Raw genomic sequence first — 21,030 nt, 5'->3', positions numbered from 1 at the left:
CCATTATGCCCTTGTTTATCCCTACTAATTAATAAAACACTCATTGTCAACTAAAACTCTATAAAATTACCAGTTTAACCCACTAATTAAAACAGAACATGAATAAGAAATATGGGGTAGAAATGTAATTTTACACAACCAAAATTTGTTTTTTTTTTTTTTCAAAACCTCATCTACATGTAATCCTAACATATTTCTAATTTACCAAAAAAAAAAAAAAAAAAAAACCTTTCCACTCCTACATTCTCTATTACTCTCTTCCTCTCTATTTCAATTTCAAAAACAAAAATAAAAAATTTTCTCTTACGCCCATATGCTTGTAGTTAAAGAAGAAAACGAAATTTTATTCAAACATTTCAAGGGGTGCTATAGTAATTAAATGTCTCGAAGAGGAAGAAAATAATACGAAAATACTTCAAGAACGCTTACTGGTTTTGATTTTGCTTGGCGAACCTGCCCGACAGCTCTCAGGCTATGGCAGAAGAAGATGATTACATGGGCGACCTCTCTCAGTTCGTCACTTCAGAAGTCACCAGCCCTCTAAAATCTTCATCCAAAAAGGTACGCTTGCAAGCTTAATTTTCTGTTTGGTTCCCTAGAAAATCTTCCGGAAGAATCATAGAACCTAGTTCTGGAATTGTCAACCAGTTTATCTCTAAAATGTGTAATCAAAATGGTTAATTGCAACCAAATGGAGCATGATTTTTGTGTTTTAAGCTAATTCTTGGTTTTGCTGGTGAACAAATTCTCTAACCTAGTTTTGGTGAACAGATTTTGAATACCAAAAACCCCAGTAATTTTCAACCCTCTAAGAAAAAAGCTAAACTGCTAAACTGGCAAGAACAACGTAGAATCGATAGGGAGCGAAAGCAACAGGAAGAGGATGAGAAAACATTGGCTAAAATAGAGGCTGCCCCAATTCCACAATCCAACATTGGATTCAAACTTTTGAAACAAATGGGGTATACCCCGGGTTCCGCTCTTGGAAAGGAGGGCTCGGGCCAGGCTGAGCCGGTGAAGATTGATATTCGGCGCTCACGAGCTGGGATTGGGCGGGAAGACCCGCATAAGGAGAAGAGGAAGCGAGAGGAGATAAGGACTTGGGCAGAAAGGAGGACTGAGGAGGCTATGATGGAGGAGTTTGGGTCTAGGCAGAAGTCACAGTGGCGGAGCAAGAGAGTTGTGGTTAATTTTAAGAAGGCACAGGCAGCGTTGGATCAATTGGAGAATAAGGAAGTTGTGCCTCCGGAGAAGAATGAGGACGGGGAAGAGGAGGGGGGAGAGGAGGAAGAGGAAGAGGAAGAAATTACAGAAGTGGTATGTTTCTTGAATTGTTTGTGTTTTCTTAGACTATAACGTGTTTAAATGAGCATCTTTTTTTATGCAGTATCTATGTATGACTGAGTTTAGCTCAAAGGCATGCTTGACAAGCATAGCAAAGAACTAACTGAATTAGATGATTTTCATGCAAATTAGAAATTCTTACAGTGTTCATCCAATGGCAATTACATTGTGTGTGTGTGTGTGTGTGTGTGTGTATATATAACATAACTATCTCCTGCTGAATGTGTACTTGAAATCCTGAACTTATAGTACCCAAATGCTAAGAGGCTAAAGCACTTCCTTGGAGCTGTAGAGTTGAATGTTCTTTTAAATTGATACATGACATTGTCTTGGAGGCAAAAGCACTTGGGTGTTAAAATGTACAGAAAGCCGAGAAGGCTTCAACAGAGAGTAATCAGACAAAGCCTTGTTTGACGGAGGAATTCGTAAGTTGCATAGGTTGTGCAAAATTGATTCTCTCCCAAGAAAATTAAAGTCAACTAGGAAGCGGAGATTGGAAGTTTTTGCAAAGTAGGACAAGAAGGAAGCATACCAGTGCCCGATATTTCGTTATTATACAATCTTCTGAAATTATTGGCATAATAATTGGGACTCTAGTCTACAAAGCCCAGCATTAGAATTAGATTCTTAAAAATTGGCCTAAGAACTGATACTTCTTAGTGGGTTTGATAGTATCAGGTTGTCAAACTCTAGTGCCCTGGCTTGCAGTTGCAAGTTGCAACGAATGTACAGATACGTTGGAAGTCCCTAGGCTGCAAAAATTGTATTGGAATCAAATCATTCGCTTTTTTAATTTCCAAAGTTTTTCTTTTATAGCTGAACTGTTTTGAAAGATGTTTGATTAGATATGCTTATGCAAAATTCAATTCTGCATATTATGATGGGTGGATTGAGATTGTGTATGCAGATAAAGTGTAATAATACCTCCAAATTGATGTCAAAGTCTTATCTGACAGTGTATTTCTATTATCATCAAAGAAATAAGTTCCTTTAAGCCTGATACTATTTGTTTTGCTTCTCCAGTTGTTCTATATCAGTTTTTTTGAATGAGGTGGCTTTCATGCTTATGTTGAGTTCATGTCTTTTGGAGACTCTGAACAATTTAACCACCAAGAGATAAAATTGGGGAAATTTTAATTGATAGCATACAGATTTTTTGAAGTTATGCTTGCTAGATTCTCTTCGTTTGGCGTATCAGGCGTTAGGTCTGTTTCCAGCCCTTGTAACTTCTTGTGCAATTGCATATGGGTTGAAAACGGTTAATTCTAAGTCAAGGCTTTTAAGACTTGTAGGGTGCAATGTTTCTGCTCCTTCCTTTTCTTGACATGCTGTGATTTTGTTGCTTGGTATTACTTGGAAAAGTTGACTTATTAGTTATCCTTGCTCTGTGCTTGCTGCAGGATTTGCAAGAGATATTGATGAAACTGAGAGATGAACATAGATACTGCCTCTTTTGTGGATGCCAGGTAACCGTATTTATCATTTGCATTCCAAGAGAAATTTTTTTTGCTGAAATAGCTTGTTTACAACTGTGGACTGCTATTGATACATTTCTGATGGTCATGTTATGAACTGTGCTCTGCTTCAGTATGACTCAACGGAGGCACTGTTGTCGTACTGCCCTGGAACGGATGAAGACGACCACTGAACTAAGTTCCCTTATGCATGGACCCCCAGAATGTATTCCTTGTTTGACAAGGTAATACCGAGCGGTAATGCAGGTCTTCTTGCTTTCAATGGAGATATTCTTGCATCCAATTGATCCGGAAGTTCCTAAGATCCGACGTGCAAATTTCTGAGTCAGAAACCCGAATTAGGTTAGGGAAATCCCTATAGTCCAGACCTCTGAGAGCATTATTTGAATTAGCTCCCAAATCGAAGTGTGTGGATATATAGCCAAATGCAAGAGCTGAAGTTCAACAATCCAACTTTTATTGAGATATGGAAAGCCTTGCCGATGCTATTTTTTAAATTTATTCTTTCGTTTTGTAAGGTTTGTAAAAGTTGGTTAAGAGCATTCTGTGTTATACAAGAGGTACGGAGTTCCAATCTTCTTCACAATATCGTTTTGTTTGTAATATTTTGATCAATAATTCCAACAACCAATTAGTGTTTGCTCATCACACCCATCCAATTCCTTAAAAAAAAAAAAAAATTTGATAAGATCCAATTCCATAAATATTGAGCAGTTTCATTGAAACTTTTACATTTGTTAAGACACTCACTTAAAATTTGGATATTTAACGACTTATGTGTTACAATATAAAATGACTTTTTGGATCCTGAAAGCTTGAATAATATTTTGTTTTAGCAATATACTCCACAAATAAAACGTGATAACCAACATCTCAATAATTTTTGTTTTCTTTCTAAAAAATGCTATTGTTACTACATTTTTCATACTACATTTGTACGATCTCTCTTATAGGAGATGGGCTCATATTTATAGGTGGCCGTACCTCTATTAGGGACATTTATGAGACAGTAAATTGGGACGCGCTATGCGAATTTAAAACAAATGCTAGGGTTTGTAAATGAAACTTTGGAGGAAGTAATGGAGAAGGCAGTATTCTAAACATAATGAGGTTGCACTAGGTTGGGCTCATCGAAGATCGACTTGTGAAATAAATTACAAGCCAAGCCTCTGTTTGGTTCAATAAGAAACAAGTCAAGCTTGAACATCGGTATGTTCAGCTAATAAAATTTGTCAACAACTTGTATTTTTTGCGAGACAATTCAAACTAGCTAGATTTATATCGAGAAATTTGCTTGGAATGAAAGGTTAGGTTTGTGATTTTGTTTTGGAGAATTTTGTTGTAAGTTTAGAGTGACTATCCACATATAACAAGGATTATCAGTTTATCACAAACTGCATGTAGGCTCATGGTATCCAATTGGCGGCACACTTCATCAAATTCAGTTTAAGTTGACCAAACTTAATAAAATCACGTGAGTAAAAAGAAGATTTTCTTACAAGTGGTGGATTCCTCCGGTGGTTAGAGTTTTCATCTTCAACCCACTGTCTTCCAAGTTCAAACTCTTCTCCTTTTCCCATTAGCATAAGTATTTCTCAATTTCCATGCCCTTTTATTATTCAAACTCCTACTCCGCAATGTATTTGTTGACTGAATCCAGTACGGTTTCTATTTAGTTTATAGTAGACGAAATCCTATATAAATAAATAATACTGGTACTGCTAGGGTTTTGGACCAAAAGGCTCTTCTCGATCGGTATTGCTAGCTGCTTGTTGCACGTTTGGAGGCAAAATGCAGGAGCGTGATGAGTCGATTATCGTCAGCGGTGAGGTTAACCAAGGAAAACTATCCTTGATTAAGTGTTTACACCAAGATGTCCTAGTAGAAATTCTCTCAAAACTACCTGCAAAGTCTTTGATTAGATTTTCATGTGTCTCAAAAGAGTGGTATGCGCTTACCAAAAGCTCTTATTTCATTGCTAGACACCTTCATCGCTCTGCTATCAATCCTTGTGTTCTCCTTGTTTCAGGAATTAGCACTGAAAGATATAAGCCGAAATCACTTGGAGTCGCATTGCTTCGTGACGAAGAAACTCCGCTTTTGAGTTTGGATTTACCGTTTCTCCCGAACTATGCAAGCTTTAACATAGTGGGGTCCAGTAATGGTTTGGTTTGTGGTATTGTGCGAATTTGTAATGAGACACAGCAGGAGGAGGAGGACGAGGACGAGGATGAGGACGAGGACGAGGGGGACGAGGAGGACGAGGAGGAGGAGGGGGTCGAGGAGGACTATGTTGATTCAATAGTAGTATGGAATCCAGCAACAAAACAATTTAGGTATCTTCCGGAACCTGTTCTTTTCTCTCACAGACGGTGTCCTCAACGTATATGGGATGATAAAAATGATCCTCTTCTAGGTTTTGATTTCGTACGAGAGATAAATCAATACAAAGTGGTGAGAGTTTTCCCGACACGTAATGGTGATGATGGAGAAGTAGTTACTTTCCAAGCCCAAGTGTTCATCCAGAGTACAAATTCATGGAGAGAAGTCGAAAACAAATTGGAGTTTCCATCATTTAAAAGATGTTTCACTAGTTGGGCGATTACCTTGAATGGAGTCTGGTATTGTTTGGTACTGCAGACGGAGTACGAGCTTGCTATTCTTTCGTTCAACTTACACGATGAGGTTTTCCATGTGATGCATCTGCCAGGAGAATTGCAGGATTTCAAGCACCTGGTACCATTATTATCATGGAATAATTCAGTTGCAATTCTAACAACTACTTCTTCATTAGATGATGAATATTACGACCAAGTGCTTTGGGTGATGAGTAGTAGCACTACTACTGCGACGACGAAGTCAGCTTGGGTTCGACAATTGATAAGCAGATCCAAAGCATTTGCGGCAGGACGCATGTTTGTAGGTGTATGGAAGGATCAACATATTTTACTCACAAGAAAACAAACACACGAAGAAGAAACAAATGATGTTGTGCCGCCGGAAAACTTGTTCGTGTATGACCCTAGAAGTGAGACGCAGAGAAAGATTCTCAACCATGGAGAAATGAACTTGTTTGGTATCGGAGTAAATTATGTGGAGAGCCTAATTCCTGTCTAGATCGATCACTTTCTCTCCATCGATCAACTTAGGTGATCAATGCCGTACGTGGGACATGTGGATTCCTCTACTTAAGCTGCTTTTTGCATTTCATCTTCATTTAGATTATTTCCCAGACTGTTCTAAGTTTTACTGTAACGAGAGAATTTATATGTATGAATGAAGTATGTATGAGACTAATCCCTTGTACAAATCCAAGTGGATCCTAGAAAGCGCTTTAGTGCTTCCTGTAAGAAGCAGATATTTGGTGCTTATTCCAAAAAGTATTTAAAGTGTTTTTAAAACCCAAAATTAATTTCACCAAAAACGCTTTCAATCATTTTAAAAACACTTGTAAATGAGCTCATAATTTCATTTGATTGTAGTTGATCATACATTTGTACGGCCGGCTGTTGTTTAGGTTTTGGGGTGGTGGTTGTTAATGTTTCTTGTACTTTTGATATTTTTTGTTTAGTTCAACTTGTAAGCTTTTGTAATTTGTTTTAGGCTATTTTGTTTGATGCTTATGCTTGTGGGTTCTTTGACTCTTTGTATGTGTACCAACCTTTGACTGTCATTTTGGAAAGAAAAAAAAAAAGAGTCCAAGAAAAAAACCTTCATAACTCTCCTTTTGGCAACAATTTGTAAGAGTTGCAAGTGTGTTGAGTGAAAAAAAAATGGTTAGTTGATAGGGGAGAGGGAACTCAGTGGAAAAAGTGTCATTTGCGTAGTTGTATGATATTAAATCAAACATAACTTTTTAACTCCTATTAAATTGTTTGATAAAAATACAAAAGGGAAAAAGAATCTGTTAAAATGTTTATCCTTCAACCAATTTGGTCCTGGAGAATTTTCCTTCACTTTCCTACCAAAAGACAAGCAGCCCATCCCTCAGTCTTTCTTTTTCCTAAAGCCCTAGGGCTAACAACAAATCTTTCGAGCATAAATTGTAGCGAGTGATTTCCGCATTCCTCATTCCCTCTATTACCACATGACAATGTCAAACTGTGATACTAACTAATCAAATCGAGACACGTAAATTATTGAGATGTGAATCAACAGAATTGAAGAAAAAAGAAGTGCACAACGAGAAAATAAGCGCGTGAAAATCACTTCTCCCTTTGAAAATTTGTTGGTCTAATCAAATCGAGACACATAAATTATTGAGATGTGAATCAACAGAATCGAAGAAAAAAGAAGTGCACAATGAGAAAATGAGAGCGTGAAAATCACTTCTCCCTTTGGAAATTTGTTGGTCCACTTCAGCCTGTCAAAAAATAAATAAAAATAACAACACAAACCACTAATAATCACAAGGATATCCAAAATCCAAACAGTAGCTTTATTGCTAGGTAGGAAGTTCAAGCCTTGAAGGCTAACCTAGATTATGATAATATTCTTCTTAATTAGTCTTTTAACAAACAGCATAGTCAGTTCAGGGTTCTACCATTCAAGACATAAAACCTGCAAACAGAATCCATAGTTTTTAAAGTGACCAGTTCATCTGCTGACTGGTGGAGTCATAGCCCCTGGTGTGTCCGAGTTCCATGTGTTGCTGCCTCCTACCCTGTTGAGACAGCTCCAGCACACCAGAGTACTGACTGCTAAGCGGCTGCGAGATTTGACCGAGACCCAGATCCGGAAGCATCTCGTGTGAGCTGCTACCATTTTCATTTCCTTTGAAACCCCATAAAGTGGTCGGAAAGTGATTGGAGGTTGCAACATGAGGGGTTGGTTGAGCCACAGGTATCCCTTGGGTGTTCATCAAGGAATTCATCCCGACACCTGATACTCGGTTTCGAGAGGCCCATGGTTGATTTGACAGAAGAGAGAGAGCACAGCTTGAGTCAGTGACTACTGTGATGCATTCTCCCGGAGGAATTCCAGGACCAGGATAATTAGTCCCACCTGCTGAACCTTGCATGTAAAAGCCAGATGTAGTAATCCCAGAGTTGCTATGCCACGGCTGTTGGAGAAACTTCCCTGCGTCATTGGCATTTTGAACAACAGGTGCTCGCTCAGAAGTTCTTGTTGTTGTCCATGCATCCCTCCCAGAAACCCTTGGGTATGCAGTGAAGTCCATCAGAAAGCTTCCAACTCTGTTGCTGTTTTCTATCATTTCAAGTAAAAGATTTTGTAGCAGTTTATGAGTAGGGTTAGAGGAACTGAAAATACACACATCTGACAGGTACAGAGTGAAACTTATGATTCGACCAAGAAAAAAAAGAGTTCAACTAATGATACGATGATGTCTAACCGTAGAGAGATGAAGAAAGTCGGCCAAAACGCGTAGACAATATGGATCCTGGTTGTGGCTTTCTACGACGCTCATTATGCCCAGCCAAACGTCTACGACAACTACGTTTTCCTTGGTCAAATTCAGGAAGCAAATGAAACCTGAGAAATGCAAGGTAAGAATATTATTTATCATTGACGTAGGGACTGAACTAGACTTGATGAAATTTGTAAACTAACAAAAGTAAAAGTAGACATTAACTAGGGTAATTGCTTGTTTAGTTTCACTGTATGCTACCACTGAATGTCTACTACAAATCTAGTCAGAGGAAATGCCCTCAGCAAAAAAGGGCATGGTTACTGTATAGCAGCATAGCTGAAGGAAATGTTTCATGCTCTCCTTCAACAGGCACGTAATGATTTGTTTTTAACAGCAGACCTACCATCACAAGGATCCAATCATAGATCGTGAATCCCCAAAAAAATATCACATTTAATGCTAAATTTCAATCATATACTTGAACAGCACATTTAAAAGAATGGGTTACTGTGGTTATCAAATCAATCACAAGGACTTCTATAACTTTGAGAAGTGTAACATCAAAGAAACAGCATTGATCATTTGTTTCAACCCTACTTGTTAGTGAAACCGCTATTGCTGCAAGCGATTCATGAGTCACAATTTGTAATATATGGGATGAGTAATGTGTTAAATGGTACACCTCCATGTAACTTTTAGCATACAGTCCTTGCAAGTAAAGCATTTAAATGCAACATTTTGGAACGCATCGTTAAAAATTTGATTCCTTTTTGCAATTTTAGATCCTCGGTTTTATCCTAGTTTCTCAAATCAATGAACTGTTGAAAGTTACACCATAATAATATGATCCACAAGGCAAAAGCTCATGAACTTCCACAAAATATCAAAAATAGAGGAAGTTAGTAACATTACGTTCACCTACAAACAATAGGACACTCTTAGTCTAGGACTTTGGAGCCAATTTTAAAGTCTGGTTTTCGAAAATAGATGTTTAGTTTGGCAAGTTTTAGGGTAGTAACTATATGGAAATTGTACAATGCAGTGAGTGTATTCTTTTATCAAACTTGTGAACATCTGCAGAAATCGAAAGGACAGCTTTAGAGACCCTTACGGATACCATACGACAAGTTGATTGGTTCTTATTTGGTTGGTTGAGAACCCAAAATAAAAAAATTTGAGGATATGCAATGAACTTATTTCCATTAATTACTACTTGCACTACGAGGCTGAATGACATCCTATTTAGTCAGTTGTGTTGATGTAAAAGTCAAGACAAAAACCTTCAAAAGTGTCATTTTGGCACGCTGCTACAAATTCTAATTCAGTATACGAACTGTTCCTCCACAAACAACAAGATAGACCCAACAGTTACTAAATAGTTCAAGTTTTAAGGAACACCTATGAGCACAACACGTTTTATAAAACTGATATGTCATCCTCATCCCCAAATATGTACCCCAACTACAAGTAAAACGCAAAAAGCACCTAACCATTCCACAACAAAAGTAACCAAGAAGCCCTGCACCAACAAACCAGAACAAAATCCATTAACATGAACAAATTCTCAAAGGGAAAGCATTAATCATCGAATGATTATGCACAAAACAAAAAAATACAAGAAACTATACCGCCAAATTCACAGCTAAACGTCCAGAATCTTAGCCAGAAACAACAAAAAGTGACCATCCAAATTCAAAACAACAAATACCCAGCACCCGAAAACGGCAACCAAGACCTAGTTTTGCATATAAATTAAACAGAAATAACATTGAACCAGGCATCCAAATAAGGAAACAAGTAAATCCAAAAGGCCCCATCAAGGTCCAGAGCAACCAACACACTGAAGAACAATACCCAAGAACAAGCTACACACACAATATACTCACTCACATATAGAAATTAAGAAATTGGAAACAATTGCTGCTTACTTACAAAGAGCCCCACCAAGCACCAAGTACGTAACTCATCGTAAATTTAAAAGAACTTGAAGGTTGAAACTGTAAAACGTGCAATTGGGGTTCCTCTGCAAATAAGTACAGAAAATAAACCAACAAGCAAAATTCAAAAAGTTGACTGACCTGCTACACTGTTGGCAAAACCTCTGTTCAAGACCAGCAACAATGACTGTGGGGGTTTTAGAGTGCAAGCCACAGACTTTGTGCCTGGAATAGTAAGCTTTGGCATCACTCAGATCTACCTGGCAACCTTCCACCTGACACCGCGGCGGCTGACCCAGCTGACCCATATTCCCGCCGCCCCGTTGCTTCTTGGGCGGCGTAGCCCCGGCGGAGGAAGACCCAGCAACAGACCCGGATGATGATTTGTGCTGAGCTCCAAAACCCACATCCTCAAAGTAGATTGTTTGGCCGAATTTCAGGCCGTTGAGTGACTCGGCTGACGAGTTGGGCGGCGAAGAGGAGGAGGAGCTCCCTGACTCGGTCATAGAACTCGAGCCCATTTTCCTGATTGTCCTCTACAGCCCATTCATAATACTTCTTTTGGGGGTCATCAATTGATAGAGAGAGAGAGAGAGAGAGAGAGAGAGAGAGAGGGTTTGTTTCTCTCTCTAAAGGAGGGGTAGTCAGAGAGTGATAAAGGTATTGAATGTGGAGGGGTAGTGAAAAGCACGCATCTGACAGTGGCCCATGCCAGCTCTGACCCTCTCAGTGTGAGAGAGATATATAGTGTTTGTTGGTGCCAAATGTGCGACTGAGAGAGAAATAGAGAAGTGGTACACTTTGTCTGGGAGACTCTGTGACTGTACAAAAATAATGGAGCAAAAATGCAGAAAAGAGGAGAGAGAGAGTAAGTACTTTATGGAGCTCTCTCTCTGTATCTCTCTCAGTGATGAGGGGCTCTATCTCTCTCAGTGATGAGGGGCACTGAATCAATCAGCTTTACGAGAGGCTCCTTTTGCGCGCTTGATAATTACTACTATACAAAACGGTCGTTTATAAATCTCTATCACTCTCTTTCTATCTTTAAGAATTTCAAGCTGTTTCCTTTTGTTTTGCTTGGATATGGATGCCCATTGCAAGATGGTGCATGGTGATGGGGCCCATTGTTTTTGCATTAGCTTAATAGGAGGTAATGTTTCATCTTATTTATTATTACTAGATAAATTTAAATTTTGATATTTGTGTATATCTATTACACAAATATTAAAATTTAAACTCATACAATAATAATAAATAATGTAGTAATATCATCATCATTTAAAGGTGGCGAGCAAAAATACTACCTAAATTTATTCCGCTATGATCAAATCTCTTATGCTTTCACTTTTTCTTATATAGTTGGTTCATATAATTAGCACACGAAAAATACTTGGCTACATACATGTCAGGTCTTTCTCAATAGTTTGAGTGAATTTGATTCCTATAAACAGGGATTCGGCATTTTGACTTTAATTTTTATAACACAATTATTATATTAGTGTGAGCTTATTAGAGCTGAGTTATATCTTTTAATTGCAGGACACATATTTTCGAATCTACTATTGATCATTCTCTTCTCTTTCTTAAAAAGGTGTATTGTGTAGGATCAAAGTTATGAGTTCAAATCTTAAATAAGTATATCATACTTAAACTCATGAATTTAGAATTACTCTCATAGAACTCAAATTTTACGACTCACTATAGGAGTTTGAATCCTATATGATTGGAATCAAACTTAATTTTTCATTCTACTATGGACGGCTTAAGGAGTCATTTTGACACGTCCCGATCTCGATGTCCCACGGACATTAAGATGGTCACGTGCTGGCCAACACCCAAAGGTGACGCAACCATTTATGAATGCAAATGCTAAGAACATGCACCTAATTTGTAGCAAGATAATAAGATGTGACAATTCATAGAGTGAAAATAGTGATATAAATAATTTTCAACTGCCAACAATGAATTCACAACGATGATGCATGACATGTTCAGAGCATATTCTAAAACATATTACAAGTGGGAGGTGCTATTACAAGAGTAGTCAAACAAGGAAGATGGCACGATGTCAATGGTATGGGAATGCATCGTAGCTTAGGTCGTCTTCTTCGTACCTAGGTCCTGAGGGGGCGCAAAACAAACATGAGTGGACGAAGTTGATATATATATATATATATATATATATATAATAATAGTTATCAACATACTAACCCCCAAAGTTTTATGAAAACTAATAGTATAATATGTGATAGGTTTTCCGAAAACCCTAGCATGCCATAAAACTTTCCGTAAAACATATCTCGTATATAGTGTGCTAACTAGTGGTATCATAATCGACCCAAAGGTCCCTACATCACCCCACCCGAAGGCCTAATACATATATCTTCAATCGACCTGAAGGCCTCTACATCATCCGACCTGAAGGTCAATAAAAGTGTCATTGCCTGAAGGCAGAACAGTGACCACTAGATACGTACAAAATATTGAACATAGTCTTTCCAAACATAGATATATATATATATATATATATATATATATCTCAAAAACATCTTCATAGTATAAAGTCATCCATCATCTATATTATAAAGAAGTGTGTAAAAACATGTTCTAAATAATATATCGTAATCCAGTAGATATCTTACAAAGACCATGGGTTCTATAGAAAATATGGTATTCCAAAATATTCTAAGTAAGCATGATAATCATATAAGGTAAATCCAATTTACTCATAAAACATTATCTAAAATGTGATCATTAGATCATTCGTTTCATGTATGCATTTCTACTATTAAAACATGCATTTTAAAAGGGGTCCACTCACAGATACTCCATTGTAGATGAGCCGTACGAAATAGGAATGACGAAATCGCTGCTATTAATTGCACCTAAGCACATAAAGAGTACAATTAATAAAACTATACTCAAACGATTTAATTTGGAGAAACAGACGTCATAAACGGGTCCAGGACATTGAAATTAGCTTAGGAGGGGTTCCGGATGAAACTCGAAAAAGTCAACCTGAAAAGTCAACGGGTTCGGGTCGGTCAAAGTCAACGGGTCGGGTTAACCGAGTCGAACTAGTTTAGGGTTTGGGTAAACCAAGTTAGGCCCTAGGGTTTTGGGCTTTACGGTTTAGCTAGGTTTAGGGTTGGGCTTAGGTTTTAGGTAGGCTGGGTTAACGGGCTTAAGGCCTGACTTCCAATTGGCCCATGGCCTTAGCACTTAGGATTTGGGTTTGAGTTTCAAGGAATTGAGCTCATGGCTTGGCCTAAAGGCCGAAGACCTGTGGTGACAAGAAAAGAAACGGCCCGAAGGCCTTGAGCCTCTAAGGCTTGGGTTTTAAACACAATGGGCCTAAGGCCTAAACTCTCTACATGCCCCAAAGGGCTTGGCCTCGAACACGCCAAGGAAAGAGGCCGGAACCTCCCGTGCTCCGGTCGACGGTGGCGTTAGAACTAGGCTTCCAAACTAGTACGAAAATGAAAGTAGGAAGGAGAGGGAGAGGTTCATACCTTCGATCACTGGGAAAAAGATGGAAACAACTACAATCTGGGCTTGAAAGGTTGCGGGTGCGCTGGGGGTTTCTCTTGGGTTTTCTAGGCTTTCTAGCCTCACTGCGACGAGAGAGAGAAAGAAGGTCCTCTAGGTGGTGGAGGTCTCGTGCCTTCGTCTGGGTGATGGTGTGGGTATGTATGGGTGTGGTGTCGCCAGGAAAAAGGGAGCGTGAGTGTGAGAGAGAGTGAAAGTTGAAAGGGAGAGAACTGAAAGTGAGAGAGAAAGAAAAGAGAGAGCGGGGATGAGTTAGGGTGGTGCCACATGGCAGTGTGGGGGAGAAGAAAAATCTAGATGGAGGGTTCGGATTAAATTAGGGTAGGGGACCAAACTTCACATTTTTATAAACTTTTAGGGAAAAAATGAAATTAAAAATTAATAATGGGCGATGGGGTTTCACAATTTACCCCCTTATAAAAATTTCGTCCCCAAAATTACAACTCAACCAAATAAAAACGAATATTGGCTTCTCATCAACTCAACCAAATACATGCATTTCTAGTATTAAAAAATGCATTTTAGAAGTGGTCTACTCATAGATACTATGTTGTAGATGAGCTGTACGAAATAGGAATGACTGAATCGCTGTTATTAGTTGCACCTAAGCACATAAAGAGTACAATTAATAAAACTATACTGAAACAATCTAATTTGGGGAAACGAACGTCATAAACGGGTTTAGGACATCGAAATTAGCTTAGAAGGGGTTTCATGAAACCCAAAAAAGTCAACGCGAAAAGTCAACGGTCAATGGGGTCGAACCGATTTAGGGTTTGAGTCTAAACCGGGTTGGGCCCTAGGGTTTTGGGCTTTAAGGTTTAGCTAGGTTTAGGGTTGGGCTTAGATTTTAGGTGGGCTGGGTTAACGGGCCTAAGGCTCGACATCTAATCGACTTAAGGCTTTAGCACTTAGGATTTTGGGTTTGGGTTTCAGGGAAATGGGCTCAGAGAATTGGGCTTAGGGCCTGGCCTAAAGGCCAAGGGCTCGTGGTGACAAGAAAAGGCCCGAAGGCCTTGAGCCTCTAAGGGCTTGGGTTTTAAACACAATTGGCCTAAGGCCTAAACTCTCTATGTGGCCCAAAGGGCCTGGTCTCGAACACGCTGAGGAAGGAGGCCAAAACCTCCTGTGCCCCAGTCGACTGGTGGCGCTATAACTAGGCTTCGAAACTAGTACGAAAATGAAAGTAGGATGGAGATGGAGAGGTTTCATACCTCTGATCACCGTGAAGAGGATTGAAACGGCTGGAATCTGGGCTTGAAAGGTTGCGGGTACGCCAAGGGTTTCTTCTGGGTTTTCTAGGCTTTCTAGCCTCACCTTGACAAGAGAGAGAAAGAAGGTCCTCGGGGTGGTGAAGGTGCCATGCCTTCGTCTGGATGACGGTGTGGGTGTGGTGTTGCTGGGAAAAAAGGAGAATGAGTGCAAAAGAGAGTGAAAGTTGAAAGGGAGAGAACTGAAAGTGAGAGAGAGAAGAGAGAGATCAGGGAAAGAGAGAGATAGGGGATGAGTTAGGGTGGTGCCACATGACAGCATGGGGTTGAAGGGAAATCTAGATGGATGGTCCTGGATTAAAGTAGGATATGGGACCAAACTGCACATTTTTATAAACTTTCAAGGACAAAATGAAATTAAAAATTAATAATGGGGGTGGGGTTTCACACATTTTCTATTGCAGACAAATTGTAATTTCACATTGTTTGAGCTAAAATAAAGGTTTGTGCCAAGAATGAGTAACCCAAGTTGAAAAACTATAATTCTCAGCCTAGTAATAATTCCTCAGGCTAGTGGGCTTTTAGTCCAAGGAAGCTCTAATTAGACTGAGTCCTATAGCAGTAAAACTGTGAAAGGGTCAAGGTCAAGAATGCCTTGGTCGATTCCTAAGTGAGTTAGAATTGTCAAGGATCAGATAAGTTCTGATAAGATACGGAGTATTCTAAGAATTAGAATCAAGTAGGCACAGTCCTATTAGAACTTTACCTAGGCAAATCATGTTTATTACGAGGTCTATCTCTATAAATAATAGAGGTTTTACAATATGAAAAGCCTATTCAACTCAACAAACAACTCAAAATGTTTTACACGAAAATCCTTGCTCTATGCGATTGCCTTCTCATACCTTTGAGAAAACCACTAACTATCATAATCCTCTTGTCAACACCTCTTCAAGGTGGATAAGTAAAAAACATTTTGTTGACAACCGATGACATCTTCAGTTTAGATAAGTAAACAACACTAGAGTCGTAGAACCAGATGATTCAGCAAGCACCTTCAGTTTAGATAAATAAACAGCACTGCTTCTGGTCAGTTGGTTGTCTGTTCAAGTCTTAGTTGGCGAAAAATTCTTAATTTTTTCACCTAATTAAAGTGGTCACTTCATTAGCCCTTCGGGTGAAGTGAACTGTTCTATGGTTAGTTACTCTTAGGTGTATTTCATAGTTCAAGATTTAGACTGCGAAACCACATTTATCATAAATAAACTCATCTTCTTTAAGTACCTTTTCCCCTGCAGCCTGATACCGATTCGATGCACCTATATTCTCATGAATATAGTCAAAGCAGTTGAACCTAGTGCGCATGATCTGAACTTCGTAGTGAATTGAGCAACCTTGTCTTCAAGTTCTAGAACCACATCTATTCTACTCGCCCTACTAAGCTCGGTTGCGAGTTGGCACGTCCTAAGGCACCCTGACCCAGAATGTCCACTTTGACTTCGAATCGAGCTGTGCTGGTCGATACCTGGAAGGTGACGAAGCTATAAAGTGTAGTGTAGTGGAATATGAGAATAAATTTAAACCTAAAAGTGCCTAATTTTAAGAGTGCGCTTGTGAGCGGAAATGAATTCATTTCACACATGATGTTAGAGTATAAGTAAAGTACAGTAAGGTACGATAAGAATTATATTATCAAAGGTAGCCACCTATACCAAGATTTGCCAAAAATCCTCATCGACATGAAATCTCAGCACTAAAACCTGGAGGGGCGAAAAATAAGGGTGGGGTGGGTCTTTTCTTTTATATAGTGTGTGTGTGTATATATATATATATATTTGTTAGTTTCCATTTATACATTTCATAAAGAGTTTTCTACAATATGCCTAGATTAGCGTGACGTTTATAAGATTTAGTGCATTGATAGAAATTATGAAGTTATGCTACTGTCCTACAGGATGCACAAGTATGCGTATTATTATTGATGCCATAATTATAATTACGGCTACGAATAATATTATGTTGACTAGAATTATTGAATCACTGTGGCATGACTATATTTATGTTATATGCTCATCGTTTGCTGCATTAGTGTTAGTACTCGCTCGAGTCAGGGCCAGTCTTCCACATGTATGTGCACATCGCATCGTGTGCTCACTTTGGATCCATTGTAAGTGTTAGTCCTGTCCTAGATTGCTATAGGCAATTAGGACTCGTATGTGCTATGCATAGGGCCAGTCTTCACGTAATTGTAGTACTAGAGCGTATATCCTTGTTACACCCAGTCCTATTCATGTAAGAATATCTCTACATGAACTCGTGTGTTAGCATGTGTCGATGAACACTTGATATGATATGGTTGCTATGCGAGATTATGTGTTTACGAACATCATGTGCTTACATACGAAATATTGTGACGTATTGAATTCTTGAAATATTGCAAACTACGGTATGTATTTTCTTACTATATGTAGTATGTATATTTTGGAAATTATACTTGGGTTTAAATATACGAAAACATTCTACACGATGTCAAGGACCCGTGCACGACAACCACTCACCACCATGAGGCCGGACGCGCCCTCACACCTATATGCAGGCCACGTGCCTACACATGCCGTCAGATTCCCAGGGAATATTTCGTTAAGTCTAACAGCGTTAGAATATTCCGTTAAGTCTAAAAAAATATTCTCCTTCTTCTCCGGTTGTTTTCCGCCATCCGCAATCTAGTTCGCCGAATTCTGGAAAAATTGCCGGATTTCTGGAAATTTTTTGTTAATTTGCATTTGATTTCATACTTATACGTAATATGATTTTTTGTAAACTATACATATTTTACGGAGAGGGGTTAGTATGCTCAGAAAATAAATGTGTTTTATAAACCTTTGTTTTTGCCCACTCACCCTTCTGTTTTTCGCCCCTCCAGGACTTAGTTAGTTGAATTCTCTGTGGCGTATGAGGAAATCTCAGGCGTTTCTGACATATCCCTAAATAAATGTAGGAGCTTATTTAAGATTGTGTAATAAGTACCTTAACTAGATTTGACTGCTCTACTTATGTCGTACTGTCATCTATTCTCTGACTATTTATGTTTTATAGGTTCTGCCCACTACTGCGCACTATCTTTATTAACTTAAATAAATGTTAGCTTTGGTTTAAATATATCCATATTTTTATATATCACTTTCTTTTGGTTACGTCACTTTCGGGTGTCGCCCAGCATACCTCGACTCCGGTCCCATCCGCATTCAAAAGAAAGACGTAATTAGCTTATAGTTGTTCAGCATGCACGCCATGTAGGCTCTGTAATTTTTAGAGTCAACACACATGCATGCAAAAATTTTACTTTTTGTAACTTTAATGAGTTATTATTGTCTGTGTCAGACATTATTCACAAGTAAGAATGACTATATTAACATTTAAGGTGTCAAACAATGATTTTATCGTGAAAATAAGATCTGCTTACCCAAATGTTTTTCCGACTCCAGCTTTGGATATGAATTGCTGTTGGGGTTATTTCAAGTTACAAATATTTTGTGAGTTTGAATAAACTACAACAACTCGTTATGTGTTTATTGTGCGAGTTTATAGTCTCTTCTTATGAGAGTTTCTTTTTAGAGTTGTTTTATGTTATGGAAGCTTGATTTATAAGGACATGATTTTACACTCAAATCACTGTTTGGTTGAGATAATAGAGGTCATGTGTGAAAATATAAAAACGAGGCCCTCCTTAGCAAACAAAAATTACTAATTTACAAATAACATAAAAAAAAGAAGCTACAAATATAAAGCATCATCGATTAGCCAAAAGAAATGCTAAGAGACTATTTCAAAAGTAGAACTATATATAGACTTTTTGTACTTTATATTTTTGGCATAATATTTTATAATGTTAGTATGAAGATTGACATTAAAATGTAAAACAACAAAGAGTCCATAGAAAGCCCTACTTTAAAAGAGTCTCCTTAGAATTTATCTTCACAAAAAACCAGTTCAATTTTCAACAACCATGTCAACAAAAACTTCATAACATCTGGGATAATCACTTGTGGCATAATATTTTGAGGGGTCAAATAAGATTTTGGGGCCCTATGTTGTTGCACCTATGGCACACCCTCATTTACGCCTTTGCTCGTCATGCTAACATGACATGTTTGCTAGGGCAATAATTACCTTGGAGTGTGTATCAGCCTGTACCGTTAGAGAACAACTTTTAGGTATCGTAGTTCAATAACAAAATGCCATATGAAGAGAAACTTGAACATGAATGCGTTAACGATGAATCGTACAAAACAAACCTATGAAATTTTCTTTCTAACACATTGGTGTTTGAGATGTACTAGTATTTGAATGGGTCAATTAAATTTGTTAAAATTTAGTCTTCGAGTGCATCTGTGTACATCCCTTATACCAATTACATTGTAGAATTTTCGCACATAATAAGGCAAAACAAAGGAACATGTTTCTAGTCCTACCTTAAAGAAGGGTACAAACTGTCTCTTGGTGTTCAGCAGTGGTCAAAATCTAGTAATTAGCCTTGAGTGCCCCGTTAGTTTCCTGCTACCAAGGCTCATATCTTATTGTTCTAACGAGAAAACCAATGTTAAAAGATGGGAAGATCTGTCTCTTGCTCTTGGACAAGTCAAGCTACTCAGCCTTGAGTTGTTCCATTTCAAACTTGATATTAATTGAAATTCGAACGTCCCTGTAGGAGTAGAAGGAAGCACTGTTTTAAAAATTTCTGCCCTAGACGGCTAGTCACGATCTTGATTAATTTTTAGGCGTTCGAAAATTAAAAAAAGGCGTCTAAATTTGCCTAAGCGCCCGCCTAGACCATCTAAGCACATGCTTAGCTTGTTCAGACTTGCCTAGGCACCCTCTTAAATTGCGAATCTCACTTAGACAAAAAATAGATAACTTTCATTTTGCGTTATGTTCTAACATTTTATAATTTATATGTCATTCTATTTTGCAATTTATGTATCCAATCTAATGCAATTATGTGTTTTGAAGTATAAGTATACATTTATTTATACAATATATAATAAATTTACTTAAATCTGCCTAGGCCCCACCTAACCGCCTAGGCGCTAGGTCCCAGCCCACCGCCTGACTAGCGCCTAGCGACTTTTAGATTTTTAGAAAAAAAGTAACATTTTCAGAAATTCTTTAAGTTACAACTATTACTGCAAACGGAATACTAGTTAAGCGGCTGCTAGTACAGTTCAAAGTGAATGCAATATTGGTCATTCATTCACTTCAAACCGTAATAGTGGTAGATTAGAGCATTTTCTTTATTTTTTTTTTTGTTTCTTTTTGTAAATAGAAGCTTGAAGGTGATATTTTTTTTTTTTTGGAGCTCAGATTCTCGCTAGATTCTCTTTGTGAGGATCTCGGAAATATAGGAATTGTGTCCGTTCATTGTACATTGTACGGTCATAAATTATTTTAAATACTTTTATTTAAAAATAAACATAAACATTACTTGATAAAAATTGATCACACGATATACGATGAACAAACACGATTCATAGATTCCTAGGATTCTCACCAAAAGGTTCGAAGATGATCCTAATGGTTTTTTTTTTTTATTTTTTTTATTTTTGTTGGAAAATAATAAGACGTGACATTTTTTGGATGTTTTGCGTGTGAGAAATTGGAAAAGGATCCTCATCAGATCATTTTTATGGGGATTCTAAAAATTCTGTGATCATGACCGTTCATCGTACATCGTGTGGTAAAAAATTATTTCAAAATTTAAAATTTAAAAATAAATATAAATAATACCTAACGAAAACTGATTGCACGATATACAATGAACGCACTATCGCAAGATCTCTAGAATCCTTCGGAAAAGGATCCTTTTCCCGAGAAATTGTACTTTTGATTTTATTTTTATATTTTTTATTTTTATACAACGAGTCCTAGACCTGCTTTGCATAAATCTTGGCAAGAATCTCACTCTGAATTCTGAACCCTGTGAGTGCGTGAGGTGTCTGAATTGTTTTCTTTTCCGTTTCCAGTGAAACTACATGAAATCAGAGCTGTGTTTGGAAAAGGGGAAACTTGATGGCCTAAAGGAGTCGAAGGTTGGTAACTAGGGTTTCAGTTCGTTAGTTTTAGTTTGGTTACAATTTGGTTGGACT

The 21,030-nt window shown here is 38.0% G+C and overlaps 3 protein-coding genes across 3 annotated transcripts; 2 read left to right on the top strand and 1 right to left on the bottom strand.

The window, feature by feature from the left end:
• The first annotated feature begins 392 nt into the window (after nt 1-392).
• On the top strand, nt 393-3,395 carry LOC103940742 (G patch domain-containing protein 11). The gene is made up of 4 exons (XM_009350911.3): nt 393-561; nt 772-1,317; nt 2,745-2,810; nt 2,933-3,395. The coding sequence occupies exons 1-4, from the start codon at nt 475-477 to the stop codon at nt 2,990-2,992; spliced, it is 759 nt and encodes a 252-aa protein (XP_009349186.2). The 5' UTR covers nt 393-474; the 3' UTR covers nt 2,993-3,395.
• Nucleotides 3,396-4,610: 1,215 nt separating this feature from the next.
• Nucleotides 4,611-5,936, top strand: LOC103940744 (putative F-box/kelch-repeat protein At1g12870). The gene has a single exon (XM_009350913.2). The coding sequence runs from the start codon at nt 4,611-4,613 to the stop codon at nt 5,934-5,936; it is 1,326 nt and encodes a 441-aa protein (XP_009349188.2).
• Nucleotides 5,937-7,234: 1,298 nt separating this feature from the next.
• LOC103940741 (squamosa promoter-binding-like protein 9) lies at nt 7,235-10,997 on the bottom strand. Its single transcript, XM_009350909.3, has 3 exons — nt 10,269-10,997; nt 8,173-8,312; nt 7,235-8,027 (listed from the first exon to the last, which is right to left on the bottom strand). Exons 1-3 carry the CDS (start codon nt 10,646-10,648, stop codon nt 7,402-7,404), a joined length of 1,146 nt encoding a protein of 381 aa, XP_009349184.2. The 5' UTR covers nt 10,649-10,997; the 3' UTR covers nt 7,235-7,401.
• Between the last annotated feature and the right edge of the window lie 10,033 nt (nt 10,998-21,030).

This window comes from the organism of the source record quoted next, unplaced genomic scaffold, assembly GCF_019419815.1.
Source record: "Pyrus x bretschneideri cultivar Hongxiangsu unplaced genomic scaffold, Pyrus_bretschneideri_v1 Contig9, whole genome shotgun sequence".
Classification (NCBI taxonomy): domain Eukaryota; kingdom Viridiplantae; phylum Streptophyta; class Magnoliopsida; order Rosales; family Rosaceae; genus Pyrus; species Pyrus x bretschneideri.
This window is presented reverse-complemented; position numbering and strand designations above follow the sequence as displayed.

Bases quoted from the DNA above. Each gene is read 5' to 3' on its own strand.
- LOC103940742 (XM_009350911.3), top strand. From the start codon at position 475: ATGGCAGAAGAAGATGATTACATGGGCGACCTCTCTCAGTTCGTCACT. The intron at 1,318-2,744 runs GTATGTTTCTTG...TGCTTGCTGCAG, and splicing joins AGGAAGAAATTACAGAAGTG to GATTTGCAAGAGATATTGAT. The intron at 2,811-2,932 runs GTAACCGTATTT...GCTCTGCTTCAG, and splicing joins GCCTCTTTTGTGGATGCCAG to TATGACTCAACGGAGGCACT.
- LOC103940744 (XM_009350913.2), top strand. From the start codon at position 4,611: ATGCAGGAGCGTGATGAGTCGATTATCGTCAGCGGTGAGGTTAACCAA.
- LOC103940741 (XM_009350909.3), bottom strand. From the start codon at position 10,648: ATGGGCTCGAGTTCTATGACCGAGTCAGGGAGCTCCTCCTCCTCTTCG. The intron at 8,313-10,268 runs GTCAGTCAACTT...TGCATTTCTCAG, and splicing joins TTTTGCCAACAGTGTAGCAG to GTTTCATTTGCTTCCTGAAT. The intron at 8,028-8,172 runs GTTAGACATCAT...TTGAAATGATAG, and splicing joins ACTTTCTTCATCTCTCTACG to AAAACAGCAACAGAGTTGGA.